Source organism: Tauraco erythrolophus, chromosome Z (assembly GCF_009769465.1).
Source record: "Tauraco erythrolophus isolate bTauEry1 chromosome Z, bTauEry1.pri, whole genome shotgun sequence".
In the NCBI taxonomy this organism is placed as follows: domain Eukaryota; kingdom Metazoa; phylum Chordata; class Aves; order Musophagiformes; family Musophagidae; genus Tauraco; species Tauraco erythrolophus.
Genome location: NC_141496.1, coordinates 31,143,795 through 31,155,101, shown reverse-complemented (window position 1 = coordinate 31,155,101; position 11,307 = coordinate 31,143,795). Strand labels below are relative to the sequence as shown.

The 11,307-nt window shown below is 40.5% G+C and overlaps 1 protein-coding gene across 1 annotated transcript in view; it reads left to right on the top strand.

Moving 5' to 3' along the window:
* The first annotated feature begins 320 nt into the window (after positions 1–320).
* The window catches only part of FCHO2 (FCH and mu domain containing endocytic adaptor 2), a 111,693-nt gene continuing 100,706 nt past the window's right edge, over positions 321–11,307 (top strand). The window contains exons 1-2 of the mRNA XM_086629987.1: positions 321–386; positions 10,893–10,984. Coding sequence (XP_086486113.1) covers positions 357–386; positions 10,893–10,984 — 122 coding nt within the window. The 5' untranslated portion in view covers positions 321–356. The remainder of the gene's footprint in view (positions 387–10,892; positions 10,985–11,307) is intronic.

Below are 11,307 nucleotides of genomic sequence, written 5' to 3'. Positions count from 1 at the left end.
CCTCGCCCGGCCGGGTACGAGGGGGCGGCGGGAGGCGGCTTCCCGCCCGCCCGGCCGGGTACGAGGGGGCCGCGGAGAACCGTCCCGCCGCCGCGGTGCGCTCCCTGCGCATGCCCTTCCGAGCGCTGCGGGGAACGGACGCGCTGTGCGCCTGCGCAGCAGCCCGTGGGGGCGGGGTGGGGAGGGGGCGGCTGTGCGCATGCGCGGGGCCGGGGCGGGGGATCCGTGTGGAAGGAGGCGGTAGCACCGTAACGGGAAGGGCGGTGCGCCGCGGCGGCGCCCGTTTCCTCCGTCGCGTCTCGGCGGCTGAGGCGGCCGGGGCTGGGCTCACCGGTGGCCGGGGCGGCGGCGGGGTGATGATGGCGTACTTCGCCGAGAGCTTCTGGGTAGGCGAGCGCTGCGGGCCGGTTCCCGGCGACGGGAACAGGCAGGGCACGGCACGGCACGGTGCGGCCGGGGTCCCCTCTGCAGGAGCAGCCGCGGCTCTTACGCCACCCCCAGGACTGGGCCGGGGCCTTCCCGCGGGGAGCGAGGGGACGGTGGCCGCCGCCCTCTGCGCCCGCCGCGGCTCGCTTCGGCCGGGCTGGGCCGTGGGCGAAGCGGCGGACCTGCCTGCGCCGCCGCTGCCCTCGCCCGGGCAGCCCGCGGCGGGGCGAGGGGACCGCAGCCCCCTGCCCGGCCGCGCCCGTCGCGCCGTGCTCGGGGATGCCGCCGGGGACAGGGATTGCGGGTCCCGCGGGGCCGCTGAGCCGAAGGATGCGCGGACGCGAGCGGGAGGCCCTGTGCTCGTGGGTCGCGCTCGGGCAGGCACCGCGGTGGATGTGGTGGATGTGGCCGGGGCTGCGGTCCCACCTCTCCCTCCCTCTCTCCCTCCCTCCCTCTCTCGGTTAAGCCTCCCGAACAACGCAGTTGTCGGGGGAACACAGCACCGGCGGCCACAGCTTAGCAGTTGTGTCACGCGAGCGCGGAGCTGCGCCCCGGAGCTCTGCGCTTTTGTGGCGGTCGCTCGTCGCTGCGTGCGTGTCAGAAGGTGCAGCCTGAGCTGCAGCCGGCCAGGGGAGCGGCAGGCTCTCCAGACTCTTGTAGAAACACAGGGAGTTCGTCGGTCAGCCCTGCGAGAGTGTACGTGGGTGCAAGTGGGTAGAGATACAGGGAGAAAATACCGAAATACGGATTTGGATTATTACTGAGCCTCGCGTGGAATGGAACTCGCTTTCACTGAGACCACGGCTGGTCTGAAACGTTAAAGTAGGCGCTCTTGTAGTCATCGGGCTGTTTACAATGTTGCTGCCTCTTTACGTGTTTAATTTTTAATGTGCGTCTGTCATGTGTAGGGGAAGCCTAAAAACGGTTGTTTGTTGAGACTCAAACAAACAAACAAACAAAAGGTACTGTTTTTTAGACGTTTGCATTTTCTGTGTAAGCAACAGTCATCCTTAATGTTTAGGGAAAACTAATTCCACAAATACAATATACTATACAATGTACTATTCCAACCCCCCATGGCAGGGGGATTGGAACTAGATGATCTTTGAGGTCCCTTCCAACTCTAACCATTCTATGATTCTTTAATTTAAAGCATAGCTCAAGCCAGGTTTCATGTTTTGTTTGCAGCGTTGTGTTTAATTTTGACTCTTTAAGTTTTGCTTTCTACATAATATTAAAATTTAATGAAAAAATTATTTAGATTTGCTCTCTTGGCATATAAATCGGCTTAATTTGAAGCCTGAGTGTGGGAGGTCAGTATTAAGCCTATATGTGGAAATTTTTAATCTTTCATAAAAATAAGATTTAAATTAATATAAAAATTTGCATTTTCGTTGGGAAAGTTTCGGTCTCCTAAGGTTAGAAGTTTTTTATTCAGCTATCTCAACTAAAATCAAACGCTTTTTTACATAGCTATGTGGTATGTCCGTTTAACTGTTTGGTCGGTTGTATTTCATTTTTTAAGTCAGTCAATAATTCTGTTAAATCAGTGAAGGCAGTGGGCCATTCCTGTGCATTCTGTTTCCTTGTCTCTGTCTTCACAAACGCTACCTGCAAGTATGAGGTATTAGACATCTACCCAAACTTCCCGTTCTCTCTTCCTGCTCTACAAAGTCTATGCTTTATAGCTCTGTTGGCAAAACTCCTAGCGTGGGTCAGCAATGAGTGGCAGAAGGACATTTTCTTCTGTTGGTTCAGGTTTTCTCTTACCTCCAAAAATGACGCAAAGTAGGACGAACAATTGTATTCTTCTTACTTGTCTTGCAGCGATGACAAAGACATTAGGCAGGGTCTTAAACTTGCAAAACTTGACTGAGAAACCTTTGTAATACCATGGACAGGGTTTTATTTTGTGTAGTATTAAAATAGAAAGAAATAGAGACTGCTCCTTCTTTGCTGTTGTGGGTAAATATCTTTCAAGATTAATTGCAATGTCTAAATATGACAGATTTTTAAACTCAGCACTGAATTTATGTATATCCTCAGAAACAAGCATAAACTACAGGTTTGTGCATTTTGAATTATTAGGCTTCTCCATTTCTACTAAGTTTTCAGAATAGGTTATTGTTCAGAATTGTTACTGCAGCGCTTTGGAAGACTTGGAATACAGTCTGTATATGCTTTGAAATGTGGTGAGAAAATTAAGATGGAAATTAGAAGATTGCTATTAAAATACACTGAATGCATAATGACTGAAAATAGTGAAGAGAAGTCCATAAGGAGAAAGAAAGGTGATATTGTGTAGAACTTCAGAAGAATTGTCTTCCGTTTCTTGCTTTTGCCTTGCCCTCCTAGGTGACACCAGGCAAAATGTTTTTGTCACCTGTGGAATGGTAGAATTGTACTTTCTAAAGCACTGTTGTGAAAATGAATGCAAAACACAATATTTTATTATTTGATGTACATGCTGTCATCAATTCACAGCTGAAATTGTGCATCAGAAATGGAAGTCTGGATCTTGAGCTGTAGGATGCCCTCTCCTGATTTGGTAATTTGCTGTAGGAAATGACATCAGAAACTTGAGGGACTGAAGTGATTCCTTCAGAAAAGGAGAGCGACATATGCATGAATATGTATCAATTTCTTACACGCTGTTTGGGCTGCTTTCTTTTAAGAACTTCCTAGAGTGCTCATGTAACCAAAACAAATCTTAGATCCTTTATTGTAATAGTCTTGAAGGTTATCATGAGACTTTCGTCTTGTACTGCTTTTAAAAGTGTTTGACTAGTTGCAATTTTGGTTGGTTTTTTTTTGGTTTTTTTGTTAGAGAATGTAAGAAAAATGGATGTTTTGTGCACCTGGCATCTGTTGACTGCTTCTAAGAGGTCACTGAGAGATAAACAAGACTATTTTCAGGACGGGTATAGCTCAAGTACAGAGAGACCTGTGCTGTCACTTGAAAAATTTTAATACCACTTGAAAAATGGAGGAGCCTGCTAATAGAGCACAGTGCTCTAGAGCAACAGTTTTCAAAGTCAGTAGGATACAGTTACTTTTTCATGGTATCAAAAATTATGAACTAGTAGTACAGGCTATAAATGGCTCTGATTCTTATGACTGAGTTTTAGGCATTCAAGTCACGTGGCCAAACATTCCCAACTCCTAATTAGGATGTTGTCATAAAGCATTGGGTGCTTGCTGCTATGTATGTGCTACATCAAAACAATGATGTAATTTAAAGGGAACACTTCCATAAGTTATTTCCATTATACATAGCTATGTTTTGTCACTTTGAGTATACTCACACTGGTGCAGTAGGATAAAAAGCATTTGTTGTCACTGACTTACTGTTTTCCCAGTATCGCTTAGGAAGCGTGGCATAAGCTTTGACATTGTATTTAAACTGACTGGTGCAGGTGATACTTTTGTTAATTGTAGGTCTATTAAACTCTGTCAGGTCAACAAAAATAAGCTACTTCCAAGGCAGTCAGTGCTTATTTTTTTAATTGTTTTAAATTGACTTGATTAAACTGTTGGAAGTTCTGTGTGTAGGCGAAACTGGTCTCTGTATAATGCTGTGCTTGGTAACTCTGGAAGTTCTGGGATATAAAAACATATGTGTAAATTGGCTTTGATAAATTCCTTTTATTTTGTTTTCAGTCCATTATGTTACCTGTAGCGTTTGAGAATGGCTATGAGTAGGATTCCTTTCTTTCCAAGAGCTTTAATAACATGTAAGGGCTGGCAAAATCCAGGGCTAATGATCTTAGCTTTGTGAAGAGACTTGCTCTGTAACTGTAAGACATATTGTCTTACGCACTTAGGCACTATGAGTGACACTGAGACTTGTCATGGTTCCATCTGGAGTTCCATTCATGTGTTTACGCAGTGCTACTCTTCTGCTTGGCGTGCAGTTGGATGCTAGGCTTCAGGAGAGCAGTTGTGCAATATTTGACTAGTCTCCTCCCTCTGCGTGTGTGCATCTAGTGTGAGTTGGCAACTTTCCCTCTTTTTGTTCAGAAATATTTTTAATTAACTAGATATAGAGGAAAATATCTGTCCTTCCTCATATGCGTAGAGCTTCTCTGGAGCTGATCTTTATTTACTTTATTGAAGCTGAAAGAAGGAAATTGAAATTGCTGGGTTGCTTTTGTGTTCAAACTTCTCAAAACTTTTGGAACTGAAGAAGATACGTTGCCTGTGTAAACATCAGGTGATCGGTTTTTTCCATGTTTTGATGCCCTCAATTTTCTGTAGCTCTTTCAGACACTCAGAAATTGAAATATACTGATAGCTAGCTTACAAAAATGTGGCTCCATAATATTAATCACAGGAGTATTTTCATGTATACAGGGCCCATTAAATAATTACCTAGGTGGAAAGGATGAAACACATTACTTATTTGAAGCTGCAACAAGGAGTAACAATTTAAAGAAAATTACAACAATCTTTTTCAGAGCATCTAAAATGAATTTACGTATCTCTGGAGTTGGGAGAATTTCTGTTGCTTTATTTCTTTAAAGTATTAACTCCTTTATGAGTGAATGAAAAGAAGCTGACAGTACAAATGGACAAACCATAATGAATTGTATGCGTTTTTCTAAGTTTGCAGGTAAAGAAAAGATTTATTTTGGTCAATATTTGGAACTTTCATTTTAGAATTACAGGAATAAACACCCAGTCTGTTGTTCTGTTGCAGTAAAATTTGTACGTTAATTGTTAAAATAGGATGTCTTTTAAACTGCATAAATCAAATCCTGTCATTGCTGAACAGTTGTACCCAGTTTCACTAATATTGAATTTCACCTATATGAGGGAGTTGTGTTCCCCTACCCGCTATCAATGGATTGTCTACAGTTATTACTTGTATTATCAGTGCAACTCATCAATTTTTGTGCTACAAATTTTTTTTCACCAAAAAGATTTTAATGCCATTGTGATTTATCTGTATTAGGATCTTTGCATGCATAATCTGTTGATCAGGGGTGTGGTTTTTTCATATTCGTATTTGACAGAGGAGCATGAGTAGTGATTTAAGTGTAAAACCAGCTGTAGGACAGCTTCTCCAGACCTGACCAAAGCAAGAGGCAAAGGATACAAATTTTTCTGTTCTGGCTCCAAAAATTGAAGGGATTGTATTTCCCATATTCATTCTCTTCTAGGCTTTTTCTATTCAGCATTCATCTAGCAATGTAGGGGGATGTCGGTCATATTTCATTGATATTTCGAGTTTGCCAAAGGCAGTTGTAAGGTTTAACTAGGATTTGGAAATTCGATTTGGAGATTATCTAGTTTTCATTTTATGACAATTTGAAGTAAGTTAGGGACCTAAACTTTTTTATGATTAAGAAGAAATCCTGAAATTAAGTCGGAGTGCCACTTCCAAATGTTACAGTTTAAATATTCGTTTGCCTGTTTCCCAGCGAATAAGTTGTGGGTTTGGTAGGCTATTTTTAAAAGAGGATTAAGGGACTTTTTACAAGGGCATGTAGTGATAGGATGAGGGGCAATGGCTTTAAAGTGAAAAGGGGTAGTTTTAGATTAGATATAAGGAAGAAACTCTTCACGGTGAGGGTGGTGAAGCTCTGGAACAGGTTGCCCAGAGTTGTTGTGGACCCCCCATCCCTGGAAGTGTTGAAGGCCGGGTTGGATGAGGCTTTGAGCAACCCAGTGTAGTGGAAGGTGTCCCTGCCCATGACAGGGGGGTTGGAATGAGATGATCTTTAAGGTCCCTTCCAGCCCAAACCATTCTATGATTAGATTATGACTTAAATTGTTTATAAGCAAAAGTACATTTTTCTCAGTCTGTTCCGTATCTTCTTTGTAATGTGATGATGTGGTCATGTTCAGAGGGTTGAAGGAATAATCATGCATGCTTGACCACTATGCATGTTCTAAAAGCATAGTTTGAAGCAACAGCAATTCGCTTACTGTAAGATGTTTCTTTACTTGCTGAACTGAATTAGAAGAAGTCAAACTTTGTCTGAACTTTTCTTACCAATATTCTAAAGTCTGACTGAAGTGAAAACATGTTTAAGAACTGCATGTGCCTTGTATTGTCTCACATGCTTAGTTTTGCTATGAAAACAGCATTTGCAGCTGTCCTTTTCTTGCTTCTCACACTAGCTAAACAAGTAGTATGTATCTGACCAGTCATGGGAACTTTAGAATCACCTTAATTGAGAAACATTTGTTTATACTGTGTAAAAAGAGGGTGCTATAACATAGACTTAACTTTTTACACTAATAAACGTTAATGTTGAACAATTTTAGTCCAAATCACATGAAGCCTGCACTAATACAATTTGATTAGAAACATAGGAAATAAACACTGCTGCAGATTGCCCAGAAATTCCTGGCTATTTTACCAAAAGTAGTTTTTAAATTCAGAATCATCTTTATATGCAACAAGCAAACTTATTCTTAAAAATTTTCAAAGTCTAATAAGTAGTTCAGTAAAACAGAGTTCCTGTAATCTGTTTCCTGTTATGCACAAGTCATGGAAATGCTGAATTCAGACTTCACATTTGCTGACAGGGTTGCTTTAATTTCCATGAGAAAGTCATTGCAGTTGGTTCTTGATGAAGGGAAATGGAAGGACTGTCTGTCTGCCCGTGCTTTCTGTGGCTTAATTTATTTTGTATGCAAAGTTGGTCAGTAATGCATCATTGTAGCCTCATTTAAGTGAACTGTTTACTTGTATTTGAAGTCTTGTTTCCTCTTACGGCTTGCTGTCAGGAGACGTGTACACTGTATACACAAAAGAACTTTCTTAACAGCAGTGTAAAATGGGAAACCTCAAGAACACTGGCTTCTGAAGAAAGTTTTGTTAGCTCTAGGGAAGAAGAAGAAAACTGCTAATGAACTTCAAAGTAGTTAAATGGAGCCTATATGGTTGGGGACCGCTTACATTTCGCATCCTCGTACAAAGTTTTACAGTTGTTTTCTGTTGAGTAATGATGGGATCATCCTCAACAGATGGTGATTTAGCTGTGAAATGACATTCGGAATAGTCTTTCAAACTGATCTGGGAGTGTGTTGCATAGAACCTGATGTTGTACATTACAACAGAGGTTCCTCTTTCTCCAAGATGTAACTTCTAGAAGAATCTGCGTCTGACTTCACTGTTGCCTGTCATAGCAGTGGGTGGTAATTGCTTCTGAATGGGAGTGGGAGATATCAACAGTTCTCTCCGCTATGTGCTGCATTTATTTATTTGTAAGTAGGCTGGTACTGGGCTTCTGATTATCCCAGCTGTTACTGTTTTCGCCAGGAAGTAGCAGGTAAAAACACTTAATGAAGAAAAATTGGCTATGCACCCAATTTCCATGTACAGAATTTTATGTAATTTGTGTGGGGAGGGGAAGCATTGAGGAAAAACAAGCAAAACACAAATAAACAGTGTTGATGGCATATGTGTATGTAAGAGGACACATGCTTAGTTTTTGTAAATGGAACTACTTTTCCTCTTAGCCACAGCATACATCTCTGTCTTCATCCTAAATACAGAGCCTTAACCCTCAAGCTCATTGTGTGAATTATTTGAGCTACTCTTCATGAAAATAACTACTAGATGAAGGAGTTGTGGATGGGCCGTATAGCTTTTCCTAAGCAGCAAAATGTATGCTCTCTGCACTGAGATACTATACTTAATTTTACACATAAGTCTCCAAATGTGAGTAGAAGATAATGTAATTTATAGAATTGTCATCAGGTTAGTTGTCAGAACTCTCGGATCATGTAAATTATTGAACATTTTTGAAGTCTCGATGATGGTGCTTACAGGTAGAGCCTGATATTGGTAAGATACACCACACTTGGTATTATATTCATAAATGAAAACATATCTTTTGGTTGTGCCAAGCTTAAACCACATAGGCCCGCAAATCTGAGCATCTGCTTTGGGCTCACTGCTTTGTTTAAACCTTATTTTATACCTTATTTTTCACATAGCCTGTTAGCCTCTGATAACTATTGGTAATGTATAAAAGATGAAGATTTCAGGAGAATTTTTTAATTGAGGAAAGTATCTGTTCTGTTTCTCTGTTTTACTTTTTCCTGTTCAGTGTGAAGTCAGGAGCAAGAGTAGGACTGATTAGAAAACTTCATTTAAGTGGAAAAATGAGTTCCTTTGCACTAACCTTCAGTTACAGTTAGGGAACGAGATGATGATGATGGGAATTGGTTATTCTAGCTCTTTCCATTCTCTAAAGGTTTGCAAAGTTATATTTCTGATAGATTATCAGCCATCAGGAAGGCTGCAGCCAGAGGCTGGGTCATGGCTATGCTACCCTTCCTGTATTTCTAAAGTGACAGGAAATTTATAGAGCTCTAGTATAGAAAAGTCCCCATTAAAGCTACTGTTATGAAAAGCTGCTTTTAAAAGTTCAGAAGCAGTCTGTGTTCAGCACATTTTGATCAATGTGTTGGTTTAGCTAGAAGAAACACATTTAGTTGAAGGGAAAGGACATTTGGTAAAGGAGAATTTTATTATTTTTTCTGGAAGAAGTACATGACACTTTTTGTAAAATATTTCTCTCCAAATTTGGGCACAGTAACTTTGAAATAGTTAAATAAGCATTTTATTTTGTATTCTAATTGAAAATATTGGTGAGGTCTTAATATAGAGTTATTCTGGTGTTTTTATAATGCAGTGGCATTCAGGGTTTATATTGAGTAACTACAGAAAGTTAATAAGCTACTATTAGTGCACCAGTAGTCAAAATTATTGTGGGCTTCAAACTACCAGGAAAAATAGTTAGATAGGGGTGAAAGGGGAGTGAAACTATTTAGACTGGTATTTGAAAGAATGAGACAACATTTAGAAAAATAAATTACATTTCCTACTAATTGGTATTCTTATCGTTCATTTATTTTTCAAACTTGCCTTGCTCTGTAGATAATCCTTTTAAAGTTTGCTTTGTTTTCATGTATTCAGTTTAGTTCTGCTTGCACTTTTTACAGACCTTTCTGTAATTGCACTTACGATAAGGTTATCTGCATTTCGATGTACTTTTTCAGGTTACAATTTAGTGCTACTTTAGGAGCTGTGATTTTATAGGTCTTTTTCCTTTCATTTGGTTCTGTTTACCCCAGCGCTTGAAAGAAGTAAAGGGAATAATCCTGTCTAGTAATCTGGATCAAATTGCCTTCAGTTGTCTGTTATTTGTAAATTTATGTGTCTATGCGTGGAGTGTCTTTTAAGGCAATTTGCTATATTATTGATAAGACTGATGTATTATCTAGTGCAGTTAACACTTCACAGAAGCAAGCCTACTCCCAGGGCTGCAGGGAAGTTCTTTCATCCACCCATGTCTGCTTCCACTTACTTAAGCAGACAGATCTCTGCCTGCCTTCTCATCCTTGCTCCCACCTCTTCTGCTGAGCAATGCAGCTGTTTCTGTCCTCATAGTGATCTGGATCACCGATCTTTATTTTTATTTGCCAGGTTTATTTTTCAGGCTGTGTATTTGCCCCGGTCAGGTGCGCACAAACAAATCTTTCCAGAACAAAAAGCACGGAAGTGTTTGGAGGGTTGTGTGACGAAATCTTTAGGCTCCTCTCACTAGAGATGTCGGGGGGCCATTGTGAAAAGTCCAGGATTCTGATTCCCATCCTTCTTTCCCTTCCACTCTGAACATGCGTGCAGTTTTCCTGAGGGCGTGCTTCTGTGTCTTTTGCAGCAGCAGCATTATGGATCTGAAGCTTTTGGAAGAAAGGGAATAGATAGTTTGACAGGAAGACTTTTATAGTAGCAGTGCTACTATGCCGTGCCTTGCCTTCCTTTAATTTCTGTTACTGCTTTCTCTTGTCTGGGGAAAGTTCACCATATTGCCAGAGGTGATAAGCTGGCTGAGTTTATTAATCAGTGTTTAGGGCAGTGTCTCAGTTTTTATGGTGAAGTATGCCTTACTCATTGGAGAATTTTTTGAAGTTTTAAACCTAAACTTAAGTGTAGACAAAGGAAAGTTACCTATGAGAAGGAAAAGATTAATGATTTTTTTGTTGTTGTTACAATTTTACAAAAAACAGAGGAAGACACATGATGTGTGGAGAGGCATGATATCCAGTGATCCCAAAGTGGGAATTTTGGTTCATGGAAAATAGTGAAAGATGTGAGAGAATGAAGAGAGAGTACAACATTAAGTATTTGTTTAATATAGGAATTTAAAGAATACAAGAGCTGTAGAAATCTTGAAAAGAAATGGCTTTGAATATAGTCTAGAAATATGTAATAGAAGAGTTGGCATTCAAAGGGCAGTAGTAGCTGCTGAGATGATTTTAGTTTGTTTAATGTATAGGAGATTGAAGGGAGCTGACAGCAATGGGTAAGAAGCTCAAGCATTAGAAATCATTCACTTCATGGAAATTCATCAGTTATTAAAATGCATAGGCTCTATACTTTGTTCTATAACTACTTTAGCATTTGTGTTTCATAGTTCTACTTTCCTTTTATTAATCTTTAGGGGGAAAGGAACAATGGCTTTGATGTCCTCTATCACAACATGAAACATGGACATTTGTCAACGAAAGACTTAGCAGACTTTATAAGAGAAAGGTAAGTATTCATCCTTGATAATCCGGGTTCTTTGATGTACTGTTTGTGGTTTTTACTTAAGTTTATTATTATGTTTAACAGTAGCATGCAAAATATGTAAAATTCAATGAGCATTTTAAAACATCTCTTACATCCTATTAGAATATCTAGCTTTATTCCATTCACGTAGAACTGAATAATGACTCTTAAGCATCAATCAGTAACAACCTTCTAACTTCTCAGATTTGAATTAAAAAACAAGAGTAAAAAGCCAGAAGTGTCACATTAGGTGTCCAGTGGTTTATTTAAATTAATCCAAATCTTTCATGATATTTGGAATAAAA